The sequence below is a fragment of the Corythoichthys intestinalis genome, chromosome 14 (genome assembly GCF_030265065.1).
Source record: "Corythoichthys intestinalis isolate RoL2023-P3 chromosome 14, ASM3026506v1, whole genome shotgun sequence".
Taxonomy (NCBI): Eukaryota; Metazoa; Chordata; class Actinopteri; order Syngnathiformes; family Syngnathidae; genus Corythoichthys; species Corythoichthys intestinalis.
The window spans coordinates 22,409,843-22,436,099 of record NC_080408.1 but is presented as its reverse complement, the minus strand read 5'-3'; the positions used below and the strand labels follow the sequence as shown (position 1 = coordinate 22,436,099).

At 40.6% G+C, this 26,257-nt stretch overlaps 3 protein-coding genes and 1 long non-coding RNA gene across 10 annotated transcripts in view; 1 reads left to right on the top strand and 3 right to left on the bottom strand.

The window, feature by feature from the left end:
- The window catches only part of ubtfl (upstream binding transcription factor, like), a 14,957-nt gene extending 6,182 nt beyond the window's left edge, over positions 1 to 8,775 (bottom strand). For all 4 annotated transcript variants that reach the window (XM_057856596.1, XM_057856598.1, XM_057856597.1 and 1 more), the window contains exons 1-5: positions 8,082 to 8,775; positions 5,953 to 6,047; positions 3,921 to 4,096; positions 3,771 to 3,854; positions 34 to 189 (exon numbers count right to left, since the gene is read on the bottom strand). In XM_057856596.1, the coding sequence (XP_057712579.1) occupies positions 34 to 189; positions 3,771 to 3,854; positions 3,921 to 4,096; positions 5,953 to 6,010 (474 nt within the window). In that variant the 5' untranslated portion in view covers positions 6,011 to 6,047; positions 8,082 to 8,775. The remainder of the gene's footprint in view (positions 1 to 33; positions 190 to 3,770; positions 3,855 to 3,920; positions 4,097 to 5,952; positions 6,048 to 8,081) is intronic.
- Positions 4,946 to 22,654, top strand: LOC130929464 (uncharacterized). Its single transcript, XR_009066897.1, has 3 exons — positions 4,946 to 8,670; positions 14,416 to 14,529; positions 21,420 to 22,654. It is a non-coding gene; the product is annotated as an uncharacterized LOC130929464 (long non-coding RNA).
- Positions 10,009 to 16,762, bottom strand: LOC130929462 (E3 ubiquitin-protein ligase TRIM63-like). 3 transcript variants are annotated; one of them, XM_057856604.1, is made up of 9 exons: positions 16,623 to 16,762; positions 14,369 to 14,544; positions 13,230 to 13,410; positions 13,041 to 13,136; positions 12,741 to 12,974; positions 10,753 to 10,775; positions 10,555 to 10,679; positions 10,278 to 10,477; positions 10,009 to 10,212 (listed from the first exon to the last, which is right to left on the bottom strand). In XM_057856604.1, exons 1-9 carry the CDS (start codon positions 16,740 to 16,742, stop codon positions 10,144 to 10,146), a joined length of 1,224 nt encoding a protein of 407 aa, XP_057712587.1. In that variant the 5' UTR covers positions 16,743 to 16,762; the 3' UTR covers positions 10,009 to 10,143. The 3 variants fall into 3 exon arrangements, with proteins under 3 accessions (XP_057712587.1, XP_057712585.1, XP_057712586.1); XM_057856602.1 differs by having other exon boundaries at positions 13,041 to 13,410; XM_057856603.1 differs by having other exon boundaries at positions 10,278 to 10,474; positions 13,041 to 13,410.
- On the bottom strand, positions 19,090 to 26,257 carry LOC130929463 (dnaJ homolog subfamily C member 5-like). Of its 2 annotated transcripts, none has more exons than XM_057856605.1 (5): positions 26,232 to 26,257; positions 25,970 to 26,090; positions 23,799 to 24,012; positions 21,434 to 21,620; positions 19,090 to 19,513 (listed from the first exon to the last, which is right to left on the bottom strand). In XM_057856605.1, the coding sequence occupies exons 2-5, from the start codon at positions 26,074 to 26,076 to the stop codon at positions 19,416 to 19,418; spliced, it is 606 nt and encodes a 201-aa protein (XP_057712588.1). In that variant the 5' UTR covers positions 26,077 to 26,090; positions 26,232 to 26,257; the 3' UTR covers positions 19,090 to 19,415. The 2 variants fall into 2 exon arrangements, with proteins under 2 accessions (XP_057712588.1, XP_057712589.1); XM_057856606.1 differs by having other exon boundaries at positions 25,970 to 26,096; positions 26,232 to 26,244.

Genomic DNA, 26,257 nt, shown 5'->3' with positions numbered 1-26,257 from the left:
CCCAGATGGAAACACCAACCGGCAAAGTAACACCTTTTTCTTGTCAGGAAGCTCCTTGTACTTCTTAGACAGAATCTTGGTCAGGTCCAAGTTGCTCATTTCCGGGTGGATTTTGGCATACTTGGCTCGCTTCTCCATGAAAAAGCGGAAGTATGGCGTCAAGGGCTTCTTGGGAAAATCTGGGTGCGTCTGGCCGGGAGGATAGCACACGCAAAAACCACCACGCTAACTATAGGTCAACTGATATAGGATTTTCAAAATATACATATATATATACACTCACCGGCTACTTTATTAGGTACACCTGTCCAACTGCTCGTTGACACTTAATTTCTAATAAGCCAATCACATGGCGGCAACTCAGTGCATTTAGGCATGTAGACATTGTTTAAGACAATCTCCTGCAGTTCAAACCAAGCATCAATATGGGGAAGAAAGGTGATTTGGGTGACTTTGAACGTGGCATGGTTGTTGGTGCCAGAGGGGCTGGTCTGAGTATTTCAGAAACTGCTGATCTACTGGGATTTTCACACACAACCATCTCTAGGGTTTACAAAGAATGGTCCGAAAAAGAAAAAATATCCAGTGAGCGGCAGTTCTGTGGGCAGAAATGCCTTGTTATTGCCAGAGGTCAGAGGAGAATGGCCAGACTGGTTCGAGCTGATAAAAAGGCAACAGTGACTCAAATAACCACCCGTTACAACCAAGGTAGGCAGAAGAGCATCTCTGAACGCACAGTACGTCGAACTTTGAGGCAGACGGGCTACAGCAGCAGAAGACCACGCCGGGTGCCACTCCTTTCAGCTAAGAACAGGAAACTGAGGCTACAATTTGCACAAGTTCATCGAAATTGGACAATAGAAGATTGGAAAAACGTTGCCTGGTCTGATGAGTCTCGATTTCTGCTGCGACATTCGGATGGTTGGTGGTGGTGGTGTAATGGTGTGGGGAATATTTTCTTGGCACTCTTTGGGCCCCTTGGTACCAATTGAGCATCGTTGGAATGCCACAGCCTACCTGAGTATTGTTGCTGACCATGTCCATCCCTTTATGACCACAATGTACCCAACTTCTGATGGCTACTTTAAGCAGGATAATGCGCCATGTCATAAAGCTGGAATCATCTCAGACTGGTTTCTTGAACATGACAATGAGTTCACTGTACTCAAATGGCCTCCACAGTCACCAGATCTCAATCCAATAGAGCATCTTTGGGATGTGGTGGAACGGGAGATTCGCATCATGGATGTGCAGCCGACAAATCTGCACCAACTGTGTGATGCCATCATGTCAATATGGACCAAACTCTGAGGAATGCTTCCAGCACCTTGCTGCATCTATGCCACGAAGAATTGAGGCCGTTCTGAAGGCAAAAGGGGGTCCAACCCGTTACTAGCATGGTGTACCTAATAAAGTGGCCGGTGAGTGTTTATATAAATTTATTCATGTAGTGTTTTTTCTTTTAATTCAGCAGATTGCTGATGTCTAGAGGTCGACCGATATTGGCATTTTAAAGGCCGATGTCAATACTGGTTTAAAAAAGAATGAAAAATTAAGACGATTACCGATGCTTTAACTGATTTTGTAGGCTGATATACTTTTTTAAAAGCAGGTTGATTATGAAAAGAAATTGAAACACTTATTATTCAAAGGTAGACAGTCTATAGACCCTACCCACGTGACGTCACAACTCCTTCCTCCTGACTGGTGCCGCCCAATTGTCCGTCAACACATCATGTTTACCTGTTACGGCTACGTACATTCCTCCTATTTACGACGTGTTTTTCTGCTCGTTAACATTAATAATCAAAATGGTGAAGGCGTGTGTGGCGGTCGGTTGCAATAACAGAGAAGATAGACGGAGAAGACGGAGAGACTTGAAGTTCTACCGGATTCCGAGAGACCCGGAGAGAAGAGAGCGAGATGGGCTGCTGCAATTCGACGAGAAAACTGGGCTCCAAACGATTACCACAGATTATGTAGTAGTCATTTTATATCTGGTAAGATGCATTTAATATATATTTAGAGGGTTTTGGGCTGACAACCACAATTAAGATCATTGCTAGGCTAATCGCCGACAACATACACGTATGTATGTAGTGAGAGTGCTATCGCTAAACCATATAAACATTAGAAGCCCTAACTCCATTGACAAACGACATGAAATACATTACACTTGACAGTGGATGTTAGCAATAACAAAAGATTTTGAATTGAAAATTTCATAACTCACCTTTCCAAGCACAAGATAGATTCCTGCCGAATTTTCGTGGACGAGGACCTGTTTCACCCAACCAGCAACGAAGTATTTATAAGCCTCCAAGCTCTTAAAGTTTTTCAAACTTTCGTGAGAATAGGCTGATTTTGTGTGGACAAGATAGTTGTACATATCAGGGTAGCTAGCAGATGTCAGGCAAATACGGCGGAGACAGCGGGTCGAAAAACATCGATTTAGGCATCAAATATGGATCTGGCGAATGGATAAACTGAAGCTTTTCCACATAACGCCTTTTATGCAACGCATCAAGTGAGTTTACGGCATCCGAAAGCACCAGGTCTTCCATGAAATGCATTATAAATTGCTCGATCAATTGAGACCATTGATAATACAGACACAAAATGACGGACAAGGGGGCGGAACCATACAGCGAGCACGTGATTTTGTGACGTAGGTGGGTAGGGTCTATATGAGAAGGTAAATTTTACCATTGCTTTTGTAACACCAGCCACGAGGTGGCACAATTAACAAAGCTCATCACCCAAACAGTGAACATAACAATTACACAGTACTAGTATTTGCCTGGTACACCACACACACCGCTGTTCCAGCTATAGAATCTGGCGACCGTTCAGCGACTCAAATTCCCAGGGTGGAGCAAGCCACAGCAAACAGACTGCGGGGTGGACCAATCAGCGGCGGGCGGACGTGCCGTTGATAAAGCGACAAGAAACTCTAGCGCGAGGGAATAAACATACGAGGAGAACGGAGAAGTTTATTCAACATGGCTAGCGCGAGACAGACTGTTGGTTTTAGCGACTCAATGTGTTTTTAGTCATTTAAAACTGAATTTACCGCAGATTAGAACATATTCTCAGCTCTCCTGTTCGCCATCTTTGTTGTTATGGAGACTACTTCCAACGCCGCAAATAAACAAATCTGATTACACGGATGATTTCGTTCTGGCTCGAGAGGCCAATAAGGAGATGGGTCCCAGACTCTTCTAACAGTGTTTGAAAAATACAGGGAGAATAGTCTGGCAGTGCCAGGCAAACACAGTATAGCTGATATAATAGGATGTCGGCTGCTACCGGACAATATTCAAAAAAACTATTGGGACGGAAAAAAGTCTATATCGGCTAGGCATTATATTCGCTGACCTTCATAAAAAAGATCATCAATCAAACAGTGAACAAGACACATCCTATTGCATGGGTGTCAAACATATTCCACAAAGGGCTGCAGTGGGTCCTGGGCTTTGTTCAACCAATGAGGTTTCTGCTAAAATAAGCAGCAACTGACTGCAATCAACTGATTACACTTGTAAGACAACAGACTGGTGAAAAGGTTTTCATCTTGTTTAGTTGGAATGAACTTCAGCACCCACTGCGGCCGTTTGAGGACCAGTTTGACACCCCTTTCCTATTGTATTGACCATATATCGACTGATGCTGGATATTAAGGAAAAAAATTTCATATATCTGCTGGCCGATATATCGGTGGACCTTTCACGGTAACGTGCCTTCACCCAAGCTAACGCGGCGAGACCGACCTTGATCTTCTTGCCTTTGTAAGGATTTTTGACAAACTCGATGGCATCCATGATGAGCTCCGTCATGGTTCTGTACTTGCGCACCTGAAGAGGCCAAAAGACAGCAGAAGCGTCACGTACGAGCGGCGGCCTTAGAACGGGCAGGCGTACCTCGGTGGACACTTTGCTCCACTTCTGGCGGCACATTTCCCCCGTGAAGCTACCGAAGCCCACTTTGTCCCAGTCGAAGTGCGACTCTGTAGTTTTGTACTTCATGGCGTCGCCGTCAGGAAGCAGGCTGCGAATTCTCTCCAGAAGAGTCAAACAATCCTCTTGACACCACTCGTCTGAGCGCGGGAACAAACGGTGGCGTGGTTAGCATCGGCGCTAACGTCGGCGGTGCAATGCAGTTCTTTCATAATTTAACCCCTTAATGCCTGAATTTGCATTGGGAGAATACATGAGTAATTGGGGAAAAAAATTAAATTCACTTTATTTCTGAATTGACATTAACCCGACCTGCCACAAATGTTAAATGTATCAAGTAGTGCAGCAACTTAAACTATCAAGTGTCCAGAAGCATTACTGTAGCATACATATTTTTGCATATTTTTCTACTCATACTAGTGAAGTGTTTAAAAGACTTTTTAGAATGCTTTATATTAAGTTAATAATATTATACTAACTTATTGCCTGCCATCGACGGCACTAGACATCCAATCCATTTTGACTAGGAGGGGCAAATGAACTGTTCATTCGACACCTTCCCAGTCGAAATGGATTAGACGTCTGGCACAGTCAATGGCACAGAAGAGCATTCATCATATGTGTTGCTATTTTTAATTTTCTAGCATGCATTACTCAGGTGCAGTTGGCAGGAGAAGCAAACTGGCTAACTATAGGGACATCTTGAGGCCGATTGGTGGTACTACTATAGCATATAGAATACCATCAGTGTAGCAAGTCAGCACAAATTGGGCCTCTTCTGCAGGCCTAAATGTGCTTTGCATGAACAGGTCTATGACCATGGACACGTAAGTTTTATATCATTTTGGTGATGTTTATCATTTCGCATGGCATATATATAATTGAAGAATACAATAAAACAAATTGAAAATCCGAATAAAAGTTGCAAAAGACATTTAAAAATTAAATCTTTAATTAGAAAAAAAAATAACAGAAAAATCCCCATTATTTTTAAAATATTTTTTAATTTTCCATATATTTGCTTATTATTTTTTTCGTTAGGATTTTCAGGTTTTTTTTTTTTTTTTCAAGCTGCATTTTTCAGTTTAATTTTCCCGAATTAGTATTTTTTATGAATACTATTTTTATGTACTTACATTAGGGCTGCAGCTATCGATTATTGAATTGATAAATCTAGTAATTCAAATAATCGGGTAATCTGATTAGGAACATTTAAGATGTCACAGAATCAATTTAGGGAGAAGTAAAACAAAGGCTTGCCACGATTGCACTTTCAAAAGAGAATGAAATGCAAATACATAATAAAATTCCCGGATGTTTGTCAAAACTATGCAGGATTGTTCTTTCATTTCACAAGAGCAATAAATGGATTTAAAAATAAAAATACATACCTGAGCTTACCCTTAAAAGGTACAAAAAAATGAATAAATTAGGATCGAAGTACAACAACAGAAAAATTGGCTAACTTGCATACTAAAAGTTGGCTATCTTAAATGGTATAAAATGCTAACGTTTTATTTTCAATGCTCTTAACAAATAGTTCAAACACATATTCCCACAAAATAATGCTAAATATACCTCTAAACTAAATTACGAACGCATCAACAAGCATATTAGCTCAAACAAAAGCTTACAAACTTATGTTGGATTTAACTGGGAGAGACTAGATCCAACCATGTTAGATGAGTTATGCCATAGTCACTGTTGCCAAACTTGCCACTAGAGAGCAGTGTGTCCACCTAAATCAGTAAAACTAAATGCAAACACTTTCAAAACAAACCATTAAAACACCACTCTAATTAAACAAATCCTCAAAGCAGCAAAATTTGACTAGAAGCTTTTTTCTAATTGAATTTGTCGAGTTAACCGATTAATCGTTGCAACACTAACTTACATGGTCCTCCAATGCTTTATGTATTTTTTAAAATGAACATTCAGGCATCAAGTGGTTAATCATTACCAACATTGTCTCCGTTTGACCATTTTTGACACTTACCTGTGCCGATCTTCAGTCTGCCACTCTGAGGCGCGGAGACGCCACCGCCGCCGTTCATTGCTCGGCGTCTGGTCGAGCTGACTCCGCCCCCTCCACTTCACCACGCCCACATGCAAACAAAACATTGCGTGAACACATTGAAGTTGGACATTTGGTGTTTGATCGGTTGGAAACATTTCTATCACGAAAAAAACTATAAACTTCACAAACAATCTGACTGAAGACTGACAGACTCATTGGCCGCCATTGACGGTGACAGACAATCATGTGGCTCTTAGAAATTAGTTCAAACTATCTCAATAAATTTATCCCTAGTGGACTTCCAAGGCATTTGAACTGGGAATGTTGACGCTAGGCATGTGCCGGCATGATAACCTTAAGCCAAAATATCACGGGTTTCACGGTATCATTGTATTCCATTTACAGCTCTAAAATGTGTTAGAGATATTTGGGTTTAACAAAAATAAATGTCCATTGAACAGGATTTTTATTTTTCAACATGTCAAAGTTTTAAAACTGTTTAATCATTTAAAGATAGATTCAGGTCAAGATTTTGCCGATTTAGGAGAATTTTAGATAAAAAGTTAATTAGGTTCGCTACAACAGAGCCTTCTAGAGAAGTCTACTGTTTTAAGATGGCGGCTGTTTACCAATGCCAGCAAGTCTGTCATTTCGCATCTAGTTCTCAATACATGTTCTAACGCCGCTGTCGTTTTTCATTTTGCATCTAGTTCTACATATATGTGATATCTACTGTAGCAGTATGTGGCCGTATGCTTGTAGCAACTAGGCGTTGTTAGTAGCGGCTGTCGGCCACAGTCAGGTAGTTTTGTTTTTTTTATCTAGCAGCATGAGTAGAACATTTACTCTCGGTCCGTTCCTCATTGCGTTCCGAAGACCGCGCTCACTGTTTGTCTGCTTTACCTGGCATAATTCAATAATCAGAATTTGGATGTTTGTGAATCGCTCTCGAATCTTCCACAGCCGAATCGCGAATAATCTAAGAATTGGAAATTTCACACGCCTCTAGTGTTTACTATCCTTTACTTCTGTATAAATGTGAAATCATATTGGAGGTATTGCCTCCTCGGCAGCCACCCTCCGCAAACAACGTTTTACATGTCTGTTGGCCATCCTCCTCTAAGCCGCGGCCGTCTGTAACTTTACTGTAGCCGAAGTATTCCCATACCAGCGATTTGGTTTTCTTCGATGGGGGGAAAAAGTTCAGTTGTTTCACCACCTCCAGCCATCGTGTCGCACATCTGACTCACTGATACTGAGCAACAACCGGTAGGGGAGGGTTGAGCCTTGCAGCTGCACGCGAGGGATTTTTCCATGCATTTTTGGGACATAAAAAATAGCTAATACCTTATGGGACGGTATGATGGAAAATTTTTGCAGTTTTCATACCACGGTAAACCTTGAAACCAGTAATCCTCACATGTCTAGTGGTAGCGAATGAATGTTCGTTCATTTGCTGCCAACCCTCCCACTTCCAATGGATTGGACGTCTAGTGCTGTCAGTGGCAGTTGAAGCATTGCATTGGATTGCTGATGCAAAAATATCCTCCATGGCAGTACAGCAAAAACAATTGAGTATTGATACTTTTGAATCACGTGACCTATCTAGATACGCAACTTACGTATCGATACTTTTGCCACAATATTTTAATATCGTGCACAAGTAATATTATCAGTTGGCGTTGCGGCACGGCCGGAAATGACGCGTGTCACTGAAACTTCCGCTGGCACCAACACAAACCGTCGGGCCCTCAAAATCTGGGCCTTCAAGAACAGAAAAGAAGTGGAAACGGGCGAAAAAGTGAGGTGAAAAAAAAAACTGCAAGTGGCGACGTTTATCGAGTCACGTGGGCTACAGAAGACGAAGAAGAAAAATAAAAGGCGGGACTCAATGTGTCACTTAAGAACAAAAACAAACACATGTCTTTCAAATTCGCGCTGACTTGTGGTTCTGATTGTTGTAGCGGTTGTGTGGGCTCTCACGGTTGCGTCGGTTGGAGCCAACAAGCCTTCACCGACAGGCCGCCATGAACTAGCCAAGACAACACGGCGCCAACGACGAGGCCCAAAAGCCTATTTAGTAGGCAAAAAGTCCACTTCGGACTCACCTCGAGGTTCCGGTGGCCAGTCCGCACGCTCCTGAACACCGTGTGGCGGTTCGGTGGCCGTCCTTGCATCCAAAGTGCCCTTTCTTTGTGCCTGAAGCCCCGGGGAGTCTGCTCCAAAGCGATCCGACAAAAGGAGCGTCTGGTCCGGGATGAAACTCCGCCCAGCGCCGCAGGGGGAGGACCTCCGCGGCCAACGTGAAGACGAGGCGGAGAAAGGCAGCGCGCGCCCCGGAGATGAGACCAGCCGAGACGGACCGGCGAGGCCCTAGTCGCCCTTTTAAACGTCTTGTTGACGCGTGTCATTTCAAGAAAAAGGCAAATATCCGTCCCCGTGACTGGGGATTGGCGGCGGGGCGGCCCGGCGTAGTGGCCCTGGGCCGGGCTGCCGCCGGAGATTTGTCTATTTCCAACGGCGGCCGCTCGAAGGCTCCTGCCCGGTGGACCCGGCGAAGGCGTCGCGGCGTTGGCTGTCGTGAGGACCGCTGATGACACCTCGGCTCGGACCTCCGCAGGACGTCTGTCTGCTTTTCTGTTGTCAACCGCCCGGCTGCCTGAGGACCCAGCTCTTCGTGCCGGCGCGGCTTGAGAAGTACGATTTTACAAAGACAACAGAAATCAAAAGTACACGAACGCGTTTGTTAAATAGAATACACTAAAACAAGTCCGTAAACACGCCGCTGTCACCCCGTCTCGCCGGCTGTATTTAACGCCCTCTGGTGGTGCGGAGGTGCAAAACAGCAGGCACACTGATCCGCTATTTCGCGGTTCACTTTTCGCTACACTTTTACTCCGCCACGAGGTGAAACCTACAGAAGCAAGGATTTTTCCCAACCTTTTAAGCGACTCTGGTCACTACAGTGGACAGCTTTTCAAATGTTGACACTCAAGACCCCTTAACCTTTTATAGGTCATGTGACTATTTGACAGACTATTACCATCAATGGCAGCTCAGGTTTAAAAAAATATATGTGGCGGTGGCTTGAAGTTCCGCTCTGAAACCCCCAAGTTGGCCAGATTTAAATATTTTCCTATATGTATATGTAATACATAATTGGAAAGCTTAAAATCTCTGGGGTAGAAACATTTTGAACAGGAGGGCATTTTTTGAAAAATAAATCCCTAAACCCCAACTCGAGATGAGGGCATAATTAAAGACAGTGATTTTAACGAGATATTATCGTTTACTTACCTTGTTGTGATCCAAGAAGTGAGTGTCAAGGCACAGGTGTAAATGGCCACAGCTGGACTTTTTGGGGATTTTATGGGTGAAACACGGTAATATAACAAGGGTCGCAATGCAGAAATCGTAGACTTTAAGGAATGGTCGAGATTTTTAAAAAATATTTACCCTTTTACACATTTTTTTCAATTTTCTTTGTTTGGATCGATTATTTATCATCTAAAATATCGGGGGAAATGCGACAGTAACAAAAAAAATACAATTAAGCGATAGTTATGAGGTAGATATCTGTGACCTATTTACAGACACTATTTTTTTCATTGTGATGTAATTTGTTTAAAAGTTTGAAATATGTGAGTGAATGATTTTATAAAGACGTTTTTTTTTTTTAAACTAAATATTAGACATCAATTAATGATTCTAAGCTAAAAGTATAGACATTTCAAATAATATAATTACCTCTCATGGCTGGGTTGAAACAAAAGCGGTTGCGCAGTGTCTGTAAACGGGGTCTCCAGGGTAAAATGGGCAAATTAAAAATAATTCGGGGGCTTAATGTGCCATGAAACTGCTATAGCAGCATACAGACATTCTATCAAGCACAACAGTTCTTTTGGCTTAAAATACAGCAGTTTATTTTAAAGAGGGGTGCAAGAGCAGAAACTGCTTTTTCAGCCTTGTCTGTGTTTTTCGCCATATAGATATACTTATATAGCATACGAAGTCATGAACTGGGTCAGTGTTTGGAAAAAGTGCTACCGTAAAGGATTGTGGATAAGCAACTCCAAATCAAATTGAAACATTTGGCAAAACTCCGCCCGTTTATTGGGTTCGCTTTCAAACAATGGTGATGATATATTATAGAGAAGATGGAGGAAGAAGTCATTTGTTGTTGAGCCAGCTGAAGGAGAAAACGTGTTTGCTTGCGTCGTCGACACGCTGGGACTCCGCCTGCACCACAGAAGAAGAGGAAGGATGAGTACTCATTAGCCAACACAAGGCTGCTCTGTTCATACCTGTGGGGCCGCCAGATCAGGTGGAGGAGTTTTGGCAGCGGGTGTGGCCTCTAGAGGCAATGGAGGAGGAGCTTTAGCAAGAGGCGGGGCTTCCGAAGGTGGCACCATCATTCCAACCATTTTCCGAGCGTTATCCTCCACCAATCGGTCCTCTGTGGCACCCCTGACATCGCCACCGTCTGCTGGGCGGCTACAGCCTGCTAGTGTGTAAGATGATGAGAATGAGAGGATGATGCTAAACGGCAACGCCAAAAGGTTTTGGCGAAAGGCAGTTTACTTTGAAGGAAGCAGACTGCCATCAGCGCCCTTTTCTGGCGCTGGAAGTTGGCTCGAAAGTGTTCCATCTTCTCGTATCCCGACTGAACTTTTTCCAAGTTGGACGTGTCGCTTCCCACCGCCATCCTGTACACATGTCCCGGCGCAACCTTAGCTCAAGTTGACGATCCAAACTGACCCCGTGTGGATAGCCACTCACTTTTGCAGCAGGGGCTTGCTGTCCTAGAAGAAAAAACGAGTACAGTACTTTGAGTTTATGCTAAAACTGCAGAGTTAACTCATTAGCGGCGATAGAGGTCAATCCAATTTGACTGGGGGGTTGCAGTGATTGATCGATTTAACCCTGCCAGCCAAAATGGATTGGACGTCTATCACCGTCAACGGCAGTGAAACATGATCAATGCCAGCCTTCTCAGTTGATATGGATTTGATTTTTATAACTGTCAATGGCAGTGAATAATTTAAGAGCTACAAACAACAAAATAATCCTGAGGTATGAGGATATTGCAAAAAATATACATTTATATTTACTTTACAAAAACAAACTTAGCAGAACAAAGAGAAGACCAAATACTGGAATTCTAAAGTTTCTTGCATTGATTTCAAGTGACTAGCTCAACCTAGTGTTAAACCTCAGAAGTGCAACAGAATGTAGGCTGAATTCAAGGCGCATGCATGGGCCATATTCAGATATATTCCGTATTTTTGGGACTATAAGTCGCACCTGAGTATAAGTCGCACCAGCCATAAAATGCCCAACGAAGAGGAAAAAACATATATAAGTCGCACTGGAGTATAAGTCGCATTTTTGGGGGAAATTTACTTGATAAAATCCAACACATAGAATAAAAATACAATAGAGAACAACATGCTGAATAAGTGTACAGTATGATAATGTTACATGATGCATGAACAACGAAATGCGAACGTGGCCGGTATGTTAACGTAACATAGCTATTAAGAGTTATTCAGATAACTATAGCACAAAGAACATGCTAACAAGTTTACCAGACCATCAGTGTCACACCAAAATAACATGTGAAATGATATAATAATTAGGGCTGTCAAAATTATCGCATTAACGGGCGGTAATTAATTTTTTAAATTAATCACGTTAAAATATTTGACGCAATTTACGCACACGCCCCGCTCAAACAGATTAAAATGACAGCAGTGAAATAACCACTTATTACTTGTGTTTTTTGGAGTTTTGTCGCCCTCTGCTGGCGCTTGGGTGCGACTGATTTTATGGGCTTCAGCACCCATGAGCATTGTGTGATTGACATCAACAATAGCGGGCTACTAGTTTATTTTTTGATTGAAAATTTTACAAATTTTATTCAAACGAAAACATTAAGGGGGGTTTTGATATAATTTTTCTATAACTTGTACTAACATTTATCTTTTAAGAACTACAAGTCTTTCTATCCATGGATCGCTTTAACAGAATGTTAATAATGTTAATGCCATCTTGTTGATTTATTGTTATAATAAACAAATACAGTACTTATGTACCGTATGTTAAATGTATATATCCATCTTGTGTCTTATCTTTCCATTCCAACAATAATTTACAGAAAAATATGGCATATTTTATAGATGGTTTGAATTGCGATTAATTACTATTTATTTTTAGGCTGTAATTAACTCTATTAAAAATTTTAATCGTTTGACAGCCCTAATAATAATGTGTTAATCATTTCACACATAAATCGCTCCAGAGTATAAGTCGCACCCCCAGCCAAACTATGGGGGAAAAAACCGCGATTTATAATCCGAAAAATACGATTTTCTGCAGACTAATAAAAACTGGGCAGTGCGCTACAGTTGGCCCATATGGAACCCCAAGTCCATAGGCCCGTAGGCTGTAATTTGGACACCCGTGGAATAAATTTTCATCTGTGATGACCAAGCACTATGAGGTTTGGATTACAAATTTAATTATAGGTTCAAACTGCCAAATATAATAGATAGAACAAACATACAGTACGACTTAAGTGGCGCAGAGGCATTGAATTCAGGAGCCCACCGCCATCTAAAAACACCACCCCTCATAGTCTCTGTCCATCAGGTGTCTGACAGCAGATGGGAAATGCGCCCCTTGTCCCTGGCAGGACGCCCTCATGGTCTGAAAAACCAACGAGGCGGTTTCCCGGAAAGCAGCAATATCTCGTACAGTAGGCTAACCTGCAGGAAGGCGGCCATCTCAGCCCTCTCATTAGCCGACATTGCGTTCTCCAGCAATTCGGCGGTGTTCTCCAGGTGCCGCTTGTACTTCCTGCGCAGTCCAGCCATGTAGTCCAGTTTTTCCTGCTGCTCGGCGCCGATGCGGGCGTCCAGCTCGCCCTTCCGTGCCTCCAGGACGGCAAAGAGGCGGTCGAAGGACTCACACACCTTGGACTTTTGTCGGCGTCCGTTGTCCTGGAAGATGCCCGCTGCTTATGGGAATGCTCGGCAAGACTTACGCGCCCGGGAAGATCCACTGACATCCAGCGCTCGGCGGGTGTCGTCCAGTTGCCCCATGACAGCCCGGATCCTCTCATTGGCGCCCACCAGTGCGGCGATGCACTCACTTAGCTCGGCCTGCCCACGACACACAACCTCAATAGGTCCTTTCCGACAATTCCAAATTGGAGCACGCTTCCAAAGGAACACGTCAAAGTAAGAGGCGGGTACCTTCTGTTTGGCAAAGACCACATCAAGTGGCGCCACCCTGCAGTCTTTGTGGGCGCCAAACACCTTGCAGAGGGAACAGGTGGGGATGCCGCAACTCAGGCAGTAGATGTTGATCTTCTCCTGGTCGTGATGCTCGCACACAGGATGCTCCACCTCGATTGCGGGTGGTGATGTCTCCTTTCTGACCCACACATGAACGTGTCAACAGAGGTTCCCAAACTTTTACTATGGCAATTGTCTCTGTCCGTGGCTTGCAAGACGGGGGCGTGTCTGGAAATCGGGGATGTCTGGCCATAGGTCACAACAAAGCACTAACGATAACACACAAAGGTAGATACATAAACATATTCCTAAATATCACCCAGACTTCCCACTCTCCGTGAAGTTCTTGTGCTTGGCTAATTAGCCGCTAGCTTCCACTAGTTTTACGCTAGCTAGTTTACGCTAGTTTTATTGTACTAGTAGTTTACGCTATTTTACATTAGTTTGTAAACGAAATCTTACGCTACTTAATGATGGCGTACCCAACATTCTGCTATCTTCTGCTAACTTCCCCAATATTCTGCTCTTTTCCGCTAGAAGCCTCATTGATGGGGCGTGGTTGAGGTTAGGTTTACAAATGGAATTCTAGACCACGTGCTCGTGACGAATTACCAGCATCTCCCTCATTAGCAGTGACGCCTCCATCTTGCAAGCTGTAGAATTTGGATAACTAGCATTGAGTGATCATGTTTCACGTGCTATGGCGGCGATAGACGTCCAGTCCAATTTTATTGGATGGTTGGGCATCCCTCCCAGTCAAAATTGCTCGGACGTCTATCGCCGTCAATGACAGCCAATGAGTTAACTGTGAGTTAACGGTTGTTTTATAGCAAACGACTGAAAAGTATATGCAACCAGTCTCCTACTGAGGTTTAAATCTGCATTGCTGTGGCAGTTGAGCGTGCTGACCACAGAGCCAACAGATTAATTTGAGGTGCTGGTATAAATTCTCCGGTTATAAGATTTTCTTAACCTTCAAAATGCATAGAACTTTCTCAACTCAGTCTTCAGTACCTTGGTAGTGAGCTCGCTCGAGCGCCAAGGTGATGGTGTGGGTTTGAATACTTGTCCAAGGGTGTATAGTCTTTTGCGCGTACCTGCTAGCGCTTCCTTGTTTGAACATGTCGATGATGTTCTCCACCAGCAGGTTCCTCTGGAGCCCGAAGACACCGTGCCGATCCAGGACAACCTCGTGGCGGCACGACGGGCAGCGGAATCGGCCGCCAGATGGCGCCGTCGAGCCCCCTCTGGAACTCAGGTAGGGATTGGCCGCCTGGAATTGAAATATTATGTTTCAGCAAGGGCTTAGGTTTGCGTAAGGACAAAACTCTACCAACTTTTCAGAATCCTCAAATTGTCCCCAACAACTTTTAAGCAAACATATTTGTGTTATATAATTACTTCACTTATATAGGTCATTTAGATTGTGTTCTCATACGTTTTAATTGTTGTAATTGACCCCCCCACCCTTCCCACACACACGCACACCCACACGCACACACACACACACACACACACACACACACACACACACACCGACATTAGATATTAGGGATATTAGACATTTTTTTCAGCCAGCAGCAGCCATTGTAAGAAATGTAAAAAGATGTCAATGTTGTGGAAGTGGGGAACGCACCTCTAATTTTGCTACTGAAAGTCCGACCTGCATTAGACTTAGCATAACATTAAAATATGTGAACTTGCTAACCTGCAAAACTCGAGTAGGTAGCTGCTTGGAGAGAAGTGTCTTCCTGTATGTGTTTTGTAATTTTAAAGTTAATTAAACTGTGAGAAATGTAGTAAACAGCGTTTTACCCCCTTCTCCCTAATTTTACTTATTTTATTTATGTGGTCTTACAACCGCCCACAGGTGCTTTGATTTTTTTTTTTGTTGAGTTTGGCTGTGCTTGTGGAAAAAAGCAGTAGTGTTTTACCTGAAGGACGGCTCCGTTTTAATTTATTTTTGTTATACCCTGACAAAGAAGTTTTTTCAGTTATACAGTATTTACTTTCTTTATTTAGACAATGTTGAGTGGTCTTAAGACATTTTTTTCATTCCTGGATATTTAAGAGCTGTTTAACAAGCATGTCTTTATTGTGTATGTTAATATAATTTATGTTCAAAAAATGATATTAAATTTGTTCCGAAAATCCAGACATTTTTCCTGTTTGTTTTTTTTAGTAATATTTCAAAACAAAGGTTTGAATTCAACGGTATAGGCTGAACCAATACCCATAAAAGTTAGTATAAGTCAATACAGATTGTTTTGCATCGATCATTAAGAATGTCCCATCCCCAGCAAAAAGTGTACATGCATGTTATGCCAAAGGTTTCTTCCTTTAGTGTTTTTCAATGACAAGAAGCAAAAGTCAATGACAACAATTGTCATTGTTTTTCTCCATTAGAGCTTTTCAATGACAAAACTGTTTTATATTGTCATTCATTTATTTATTAATTCATTTATTTCTCTTTATTTATTCATTTATTTATATATTAATTCATCTATTTATTTTTTTTAATTTGGCACTCCTGTGATTCCATAGAAAACTAGCTTAAATAGATTGTTTTCCAAAAAATACCCCAGATATCACCACTTACTTTGACGGTGGTGCCAAAAGCATGTTTTTTCACGGAAAAATGAACCATTTAATACCAATGGCAAAGATTTTACAATCCCCCCCCCCAAAAAAAGTGTAGCATCCTAAATTTTTATCCGATTAACATAATTCGCAATTCAATGCACAAAACAAATGGTATTCAGTTTTTGCCCAACACTCCCATTAACATTTGTGAAAAACCTGAATTTCTGAATTTCAACTCTGAACTGAATTTCAACTCTGTGGACCAACAAAAAGAAAAACCTCAATTGGTGATCATTCATTTTCACCAAAACCTTCCCAATAATTATCATTGACTTTCAAGTAGCACCCACAAAAAAACTTTTTCGGACGATTTCAACCGTTCCAACTTCAAACTGTTTTGTTCGCTCCTCTCAAAAACAGAAAATTCCACCCCCCAAAAATTTCATTGGACCCATTGGAGTGATTTAACTCCGTGGTTGCCAATATTGGACTTCTATTTATATTAAACTTCAATACACACTTCCAAAACCAACAGGATTGACCCATAATCAAGAGGAAGTGACTCAAAATAAATAGGAAGTGACCCATAAATGCCCCCTAATCAGTGGGATCTCACCCAGTCTTCAAGAGCCTTGAAGACTGGGTAGTACTGTGGGTTGGTTAGGTGAGTTACTGGAGTTAATCAACCCACAGTACTACTCTTCAAACAAGAGCACTATTTAGGCAAAGGCCACAACTTTTTGAATGGATACACGCGCATGCACACACCTGGAAGACGTCATTGGCGCACTTGCGACACAGGTTGTGTTGACATGGTAAGATCACCACCGGTTTGGAGAAAATCTCCAAACAGATGGGACACAGCAGCTGTTTCTCTAGACTCTCCATCACGATTTGCAGTTGCTGCCGAGTTGCCAAACTGGAGCTCTGGAGAAAGAAAGGGCCTAAGAGTCGAGTGAGAAGAACAGCGAGCGGCTCGCACTCAGGTCTGTTTTTAGACATGCGCGCAAGCATGTCAGCTGTTGCCATGCCGACATGCCCAAATATGTCAAGAGTCATGGAGGGCATGACAGAGCATGCAGTGTGTGTGGAGGGTCCGGACAACCTTTAAAGTCAGCTGTACTGGAAGGAAGTGGAATTGCAGGTCAACTACAGTAGATGTTGGTGTCAAAAGCCTGCCGTCTCATCAGACCATAGGACATGGTTCCGGTAATCCATGTCCTTTGTTGACATGTCTTCAGCAAACTGTTTGCGGGCTTTCTTTTTTACTGTCTTCAGAAGAGGCTTCCTCCTGGGGTGACAGCCATGCACACCAATTTGATGTAGAGTGCAGCGCATGGTCTGAGCAGTAACAGGCTGACCCCCACCTCTTCAATCTCTGCAGGAATGCCTGTAACAATTCACATGTTTTGTAGGGAAAATGACAAGCAGTACTCAATTTGGACATTTAGGGATGTACGTAGTTTCTATGGGGTGTACTCACTTTTGTTGCCAGGGGTTTAGATATTAATGGCTATATTTTGAAAATTAACTCTATTATATAAGCTTCACACAGACTACTTTTCATTGTGTCAAAGTGCCATTTTGTCAGTGTTGTCCCATGAAAATATACACTTAAATATCTGTAGAAATGTGAGGGGTGTACTCACTTTTATGATACACTGTAGCTTCACTGTTACTATGGTGGAGTGTTGACTGCATGGAATAAAGTTCTCCGTCGTAGTGACTGAAATCCATCAGCAGAGGGTGGTGGTGGATGTGAATGCACAGAATAAGGAGCCTTCAATGGAGTGCATGCAACACGTCGCTTTTGCTCATTAATATTCATGACGTTAGCAACTGTTGCTAGGTGGGTCAAGCTCGCGTTTGACCCTAATGCTAAATGCATGTAAATAGTGTACGAGCGAGATGTTTACTCAGCTAAACCTACCAATTCTGTCCGAAAATGATGTCCCTAGTGCCAAATTCACTGGTAAAGATGTGGAAGAACATACACGTGTCGAGGGCCGAAACAGACGGGCAATGACAATGACATTCTCCTTTTTCAACAATCTATCCTTTACCACCATATGCCTTATCTTTCTTATATATTATATCTTCTGGTTGTTATACATTTCTGATCGTTCATGGAGGTAATTTACATTGCTATTTTTGTGTAGCAATCGCAAATGCTACTCAGTGACAGCCAAAGAACACTTTAAATTTTTTCATTAGTCACAAATCTTAATTCTAATAATTTATTTCCACTTTCCCCCTTACTAAAGTTGTTTTTTTTTTACATCATAAAAGGTAACAACAGTGGCAGTCAGATACCATTTTTTTTTCAGGTCACATTGTCAGACAGAAGTAGCACGGCAAAGCTAAAAAACAAGTAAAAATATCAAAATGGCTTACCTCTTCGTCCTCTGCAGGACCATGGCCCCAAACAAAATGTTTACTGCATACGAAGGTGAATGGCTTCACCTTGCTGGCTTTAAACTGGTCTTTTGGACTTCTGCACAAGTTGATCCATTGTTCACATTTTTTCGTTCGAGTTTTTGGTTTTGGAAAACGTATGAAGAAACATGCTTCATATGTCGTGATGTTTAGAGTCGTTTCTACAAGTTCCTTAGCAGCAGTGTTTACTCGGGATGTTCTTTTTTGAAAGATTACCGGCAGAAAACGAGCAGTACTAACATCGGTTGTATGCGAAGGCGATTCTATGTTGACCCACTTCTGGTTTACGATGATGTCAATTTTACAAGCATTAGAGATGATAGTTTATGCGATCATTAAGAAGCATTAAAAGTAATTAAATTGATTTTGTCTTAATTCAGGCCTTAAAAAGCATTAAACTAAATGTTCAAGAAATTAAAAAATATGTAAACTTGATGTTTAAAAGAACTTTTTTTCCCCTTAATTTATTGGAGTTGTCTAATATTATCTGGTAGCCGATAACATCGGCCGACAAAAGCATTTTAAAATGATATCGAATAATATTGACATTGTTTTTTGGCCATTATGCATGTTGCCTTCAAGATGAACGTAGAAGCCTTCTGCCTTTGTACAAAGGGCTGGTCACAGCTTAGCGCAGCAATTATGCTTATTGACTATTAGATGTCGCCAAACTAAGATGCTTGGGTTTTGTGAGCAGACCATTTGCACTGAATTTGTCAATGACATTGACTGATTAACATTTAGAAGGTTTCATTCGTCTCCTACTGTAGTCAGAGTGAAGGATAGTACTTAACCTGTCATTCACTCAATCTGTTCCTTCAACATCTTTATTTATTGATGACATTGATATTGAGGTCCTTTGACCACCAGAAGAAGATAAAGAACACAAAAGCTGTGCTCCGGATCATATTTTGACATTATAGAGATAGATAGTTCCTCAAAATGTCTACTCAACATAGGAATTACCAATGAACAAATTCACACATTCCTGACTCCCCAATCACTACACAATTTTTGGTCTAGGAACTATCAAAATGTCCAAATTACTACGACACCACAACCACAGTAAAAACAGCAAAAAATGTTCCCGGCCGCCATGACAACAGGAACATATGGACCGCATCATCATGCGTATGTGTCTCCGTATCTGCGCCGTCCATCCGAGATGAGTTGAGTTTTCTCGCTGGCATTGGACGGCTGCTGAACGACTGGCACGCTCGCATCTGTGCACACAAATGTGGCCCAAGTTGGTGCCACCAATAATTAATTTTTTTTGGGGTGAAATACCGTATTTTTCGGACTATAAGTCGCAGTTTTTTTCATAGTTTGGCTGGGAGTGCGACTTATACTCTGGAGCGACTTATGTGTGAAATTATTAACACGTTATTAATATTATATCATTTCACAAGTTATTTTGGTGTTTTGGAAATACACTGATGGTTTGGTAATCTTGTTAGCATGTTCTTTATGCTATGGTTATCTGAATAACTCTTAGCTATGTTACGTTAACATACCGGCCACGTTCGCATTTCGTTGTTCACGCATCATGTAACATTATCATGCTGTAATCGAACACTTTTTCAGCATATTTTTCTCCATTGTATTTTTATTTTAAATTGCCTTTCAAAATGATCTGTTCTATGTGTTGGATTTTATCAAGTAAATTTCTCTCAAAAATGCGACTTATACTCCAGTGTGACTAATATATGTTTTTTTCCTCTTCACTGGGCATTTTATGGCTGGTGCGACTTATAATCAGGTGCAACTTATAGTCCGAAAAATACGGTACTGGCCAAAATTTTAATGTTATTATTTAGAAATATGTCAAAATACACTTAAAACAGTATAGTGCTTGGGTAACCTTAAATTTTATGGTAGATTTTTGTAAACGGTGTGAACTAGCAAAAGCTAGTGTAAATTAGCAAACGCAACCGGAAGTTAGCTAGTTAGCTTCTTTTTTTTTTAACTGAAAATTATGGTATAAAGAATATGTTTTTTATTTATTATATATATATATATATATATATATATATATATTATATTTAAAATATATTTTTGATGTTCAAGCTGGCCAATGGCTCAGTAGTCAGCACCCTCGACTTCCACAGTCGCAGCGTAGCCTCAAACTACACTGATGTCCCTATGGCTAGCTTCATACCGCAGGTCTTAATGCATAAACCTGAATTTTTCGTCTTTTTCCGACTCGAGTGAGGCATTAACTTGACGGCCTGAACGGGACAACGGGTCACTTTCATATGTGATTTAAATCTGATCCGGGGCATATTTTTCCAGTATATGGCTGCGGTCTGAACTGTCAAGTCTCCCAAATTGGAATTCATGCCGCAATTACATCAGCAAAGCGCAAGAGAGGCAGGGAGGACGTCGGCAATGGAGATGTGCATTAGCGTTAGCGCCTAGCTTGAACACGGCTTTTCGGGAGAAGGTGGACAGTCATAAACATAAAAATTTAAACAGGAAAAAAAAGGATAAGCCTGACAATGCTCGGTTTTCTTCTTGTGCACCAAATTAGCAATATTTCACAATGCTTACATGGCCAAACTGATCGTATGTGTGTGTTTCATGGATGCACAGTGCATGCATGTGTTCTATCAATCCATGTAAACTTTGAATATAAGACTAAACATTATTTATGTCCGTTATTTGTGTTCTCTGTTTGGAAATGAAAATATGATCACCCTAGAATGACGCAAAGCCAGCATGTATAGTCATTTGTTTTGATGCTTCTACGCATGCGGGTCAGTTTGCTCAGCACGTGTCGGACTGCGAGTACGCATGCGTAATACACGAACGGGCTCAATGAAAAAAGCAGTCTGAACTCGCAGGCCAAAAAAAGATATGAAGAAAAATTGGAATTGTTTATCAAGACCTGTAGTCTGAACCTAGCCTGTTAGTCCGGTCACACTGTACGCATGGATACTTTTCACAGTCTTTGACTGTAAAATAACATTTAAAATATAGGGTTTTTTAATGTAGTAGTTTATTTTTTATTTGGCAGTAAATATTTTGTATTTTCCTGTTTGTTTGATTGCTTGTTTGTTTTTAATCACAATTTCCAGTACTTTTACCATAAATTGAAAATTTTTCCCCACCTTTTTTTCCCCAATGCAGGCCAATAAGCTTACCATGGGTCCGATGCTGCAAGTCCTCCTCCTCGTCCACATCGTCATCTTGCAGGTCGTCGTAAGGAGTCTCCGCGTCCTGGTCGGCAGGGGACGGGGCCTTGAGGCGTCCGCAGCAGCAGTCGCAGCAGCAACACAAGCAGCAGCAGCAGTAAAATCCCGTCAGCAGCCCGCACAGAACAAATAAACCCTGAGCACAAAGCGCACAGCCACCACGTCACTTCAGGGTTTGTCCGTATGGGGTTCACATTTGTTACCACAAAAAAATGTGTACTCTCAGAAAAATGTGTTCCCAAAAATCACTTTTTGTGCTTGAACAAATAATTTTTGTCTGTGAATTTTTTTATGCAGAATTATTAAGTGAGTGTAAATACTTGTTTTATGTAAACACTATTTGTTTTGGCGAGTGCACAATTTTTTTATTTTTTATTTTTTTTTGCGAATGTGAATTTTTTTTTTCCTATCACGATTTTTTTAATTGATTTTTTTTTTTTTTTTATTTACGACCTAAATTATTTTTGCTCAAGATGTTACTCATTACTTGAGTATTTTTTTCAACTACAATACTTTTTTTATACTAACTAAATACTTTTTTACTTGTACCTGAGTACATTTTTGGATGACTACGTTAGTAATATTATTTAGAAGTAGGGCTGTGAAATTGATCGCGTTAACGGGCGTTAATTAATTTTTCTAAATAATCATGTTAAAATATTTGATGCAATTAACGCACATGCCCCACTCAATCAGATTAAAATGACAGCAGTGTCATGTCCACTTGTTACTTGTGTTTTTTGTCTCCCTCTGCTGGCGCTTTGGTGCGACTGATTTTATGGGTTGACATCAACAATGGCGAGCTACTAGTTTATTTTTTGATTGAAAATTTTACAAATTTTATTAAAACGAAAACACTAAGAAGGGTTTTAATATAAAATTTCTATAACTAGCACTAACATTTATCTTTTAAGAACTACAAGTCTTTCTATCCATGGATCGCTTTAACAGAATGTTAATGCCATCTTCTTGATTTATTCTTATAATAAACAAATACAGTACTTATGTACCGTATGTTGAATGTATATATCCGGCTTGTGTCTTATCTTTCCATTCCAACAATAATTTACAGAAAAATATGGCATATTATATAGATGGTTTGAATTACGATTAATTACGATTAATTAATTTTTAAGCTGTGATTAACTCGATTAAAAATTTTAATTGTTTAACAGCCCTATTTAGAAGTAACGCTACACTTACTTGAGTAAAAGTTTTGGCTACTCTACCAACCTCTTTGCATGAATCAGTGCTTCTCAATTATTTTCTGTTATGCCCACCCACAGGAAAATGTAAATGTTTTGCGCCGCCCCAACTCTGCCACCACTGTAAATGTTATGGTAACATGGTAACATTGTGTCCCTTATAATATTAAAGAAGTAATATAGAACAACTTAACAATAAAGTATAACTTTATTAACATAGTTTTTTTCGTAACAGAAAAGACGTAAAGCGCATCAATTTGCCTGAATTATTGGGGGGGTGTCACATCAAAAGTAAAAAAACACTCAAGGTACATTTTTTGAGCATTTGATACCGAAAAATAAAATTGAATAAAATCAATTAATAATAATAAGTTCAAATTGATTAGCAACGTTAACTCATGAGGATAATATGCCAAACAATTTGGGCAAAAAAACAAAAATTAATAGAACAAAAACGACAGTGTCATTGGACAGAGGGACAATTTTTTATTTTTGCTGCAGGCTGTATCAGCTCCTTTGCTATGGTGTGAAGTTATTTGGGATTGAGCAACTTTGTATGCCACCTTATATGATGCTAACAAGGCTTGCAGGTTTACTGATGTAACACTGACAAAGCAGGACGATTGTTGGCAATATTCAGCACGTTTTCGCTGACAAAAAAAAGCTTATAAATATGATTGGGGTCTAACGTCGCTGTAAACATTTTTAGACACAGTAAACTAACTGGTCTTTCCTTGTCTCCCACTATATTAAAAGTCAGCGCCACATACGTTTCAACATATTTCCTCGTCTTAGCTCTTCATATCTCTAGTGCTCTTTGCTGTGTACTCTTGTTTGGTTCAAAAATACTGCGCACACTCTGAAAATGCCAGCGCCACTGCCACCCACTGAGTGGATGTGTAATTACACTTTATTGGAGTTCGGCAAAAAGTATGACCCCTGAGGTCACATGCGCCACCCCTGGCATCCCTCTGCGCCACCCTGGGTGGGCGCGCGCCACTATTTTAGAAGTACTGGCATAAACTTGTGAAGTTAACTAGTTGGTCAATGATTTTTAAGCACAAGAACTTTTCTAGACATGCCTCCATTTCCAGAAAGCTACAACTGACCTTGGCCCACCAGGTGGTGAGAGCGAAGTAGGCGTTAACGTTATCGTCGCCGAACTGCTGCGCCACATAGAGCCCAAGCGAGCCGTAAGCGTCGTAGATGTTCCTCTTGCCGGGGTCGGACAGGACGGCGTGGGCCGCGTTCACCTCCTTGAACTTCTCCGCTGCCTCGGGGTTGTCCGGATTCTTGTCTGGGTGGTAACGCAATGCCAGCTTCCTGGCGACGAACCGAGATAGCGGATGATTGGAAAACAAATTGAGGTCGATCTCTAATCAGCGGAGATATGTTTATATCGTTTGCTGCCATTGATGGTGCTAGATGTCCAATCTATTTTGACTGGGAGGAGCGAATGAATGTTCATTAAATGGCAGCCGATGAATTAATCGTACTGTCTTATTCATTTATATATTTTTAAAATTCGTATATTTTTTTTAAATAAAGAAAAAAAACAACTACCGTAATTTTCGCACTACAAGGCGCACCTGTCTATAAGCCACCACTCACCAAATGTGACACAAAAAGGCATTTGTTCAGAGATAAGCCGCACTGGACTATAAGCCGCAGCTGTACTCACTGTATTATGGGATATTTACACCGAAAGATATTGAGCGGTAACGGTTTATTTGACAGCGGCATCAATCGACTGTCATAAGACCAAATGAACCACCATGAAGCTTTGAACCTTCATTGCTTCAACAAGCTTTATTTGGCCATCACTGCTGCCCTTGGGAAGACAGTCAACCTCTGCTGCCACCTGCTGTCAACACTGTTGTTGTCCAACATGCCTCCTAGCAGGCATTGCAGCGATAAAATTCATGTTCTGTGCCAATTATTTCTTCATTTACTGTTCCAGTTGTTTCATTAATTGCTAGTTATGGTATTTGGTAACACTTTACTTGACATTGGCGCTATAAGACTGTCATTAGACAAGCACAATTATGACATGACACTGTTATGAGAATTAATAAATGCCTATAACAGATGTCATTTAGTGTTATCCAGCAAATTATGTCACTTTTGAATGGATGTAAAAGACCCAAGCTGGACATAAATGGAGTTAGTAACATAATTTGCTGAATGACAATTGATGACATCTGTCATAAACATTCAGTAAAGCCCATGATAGTGTCAGGTCATGAATATGACTGTCTTACCAAATACCATAACAAGCAATTAATGAAAACACTTGAACAATAACTGAATAAATAATTAGCACAGAACATGAATTTTTATTGTTATTTACGTACATCTGTAGCGCTGCAATGCATGCTAGGAGGCACGCGTTGCCTATTAATGCAAATAAATCAACAAATAAGCTGCACTGGACTATAAACCGCAGGATTTAAAATGAAGGAAAAAAGTAGCGGCTTTTAATCCGAAAATTACTGTACTCACGTATTCATTTTTTTCTATTTGTAGCGTATGGTTTTATTAAATTTGTAGTTTATTAAAGTTTAGTTAATTTTATTGCATCGTTTTAAATAAAAAGAAAAAAAACTCTTTTTAACTGTTTTTTGAAATTAATTTAAAAGTAAACAGTAAAAAATGGACAACATAAAAAAACAGTAAATACACGCTTTTAAATTTTTAGAAAAAAAAATAAAAGGGGAAAAAGCAGAAATCTTGTATTGATTTATTAAGTTTGTAAGCTTTATGAATTTTCTTACATTCTTTTACATAAAAAAACAGTACGTATGTGTTTCTACTACTTTATACTATATACTATACATATATATATATATATACATACAGTATATATATACTATATTACTGTACTCTACATATATACAGTATATTATACATATTTCCTGTATATTATTATACATAAACTAATTGGTTACATTGACGTTGCTAAATGTCCATTCTATTTGAAGTGGGAGGGTTGGCAGCGATTAAATTTACTTAATATAAAAAAAATATATCATTGTAAAGTTTCTTGTTTTTTCATTCAAACGATTTAATACACATTAAAAAGAAGAATAACATAATTACTATTAACTCAGTGGCTGCTATTGACAATGGTTAAACTACTCTAGTTTCTTGTTTCATTGCAGAGTAATTAAAACTACCAGTTCAAAAAAAAAAAAAAAAAAAAGTAAAAATAACCGTGATTGACCAATATGAAGAAAAGAAAAAAAAAATTCGGCCATGCAGATCACCTAAAGGCTCTCACCTGTACGTCTTCTTGACTTCATCGTGACTGCAACCTTGTTCCAAGCCCAGGAGCGCGTACAGACTCTCCCCCGACGCCGACATGGCTCGCTGCCTGCCGTCCGCCATCCCGACACCATCACCTGACCCTCACAAAAACACACAGAGAAGACATAAGAGAAAAGAATTGTGAAGTAAACTACAAAAGTGCTATCTGTGTTGAGTTCAGGTGCATCCTGCTCCAAAGCAGAGGAAAAGACAAGAAAAAGGAAGGAGAGTAATACCTGTTAGCCTGGTACAAGTTCTGGTC

Excerpts from the sequence above, each read along its gene's own strand:
- LOC130929462 (XM_057856602.1), bottom strand. The coding sequence starts at position 16,742 with ATGGAGAGTCTAGAGAAACAGCTGCTGTGTCCCATCTGTTTGGAGATT. Across the intron at positions 14,545-16,622 it reads GCGCCAATGACGTCTTCCAG|GCGGCCAATCCCTACCTGAG; the intron begins GTGTGTGCATGC and ends TTTCAATTCCAG. Across the intron at positions 13,411-14,368 it reads AAACAAGGAAGCGCTAGCAG|AAAGGAGACATCACCACCCG; the intron begins GTACGCGCAAAA and ends TGTGTGGGTCAG.
- LOC130929463 (XM_057856605.1), bottom strand. The coding sequence starts at position 26,076 with ATGGCGGACGGCAGGCAGCGAGCCATGTCGGCGTCGGGGGAGAGTCTG. Across the intron at positions 21,621-23,798 it reads TCACCACCTGGTGGGCCAAG|GGTTTATTTGTTCTGTGCGG; the intron begins GTCAGTTGTAGC and ends CTTTGTGCTCAG. Across the intron at positions 19,514-21,433 it reads CTTGCAGCATCGGACCCATG|ATGCGAGCGTGCCAGTCGTT; the intron begins GTAAGCTTATTG and ends TTGTGTGCACAG.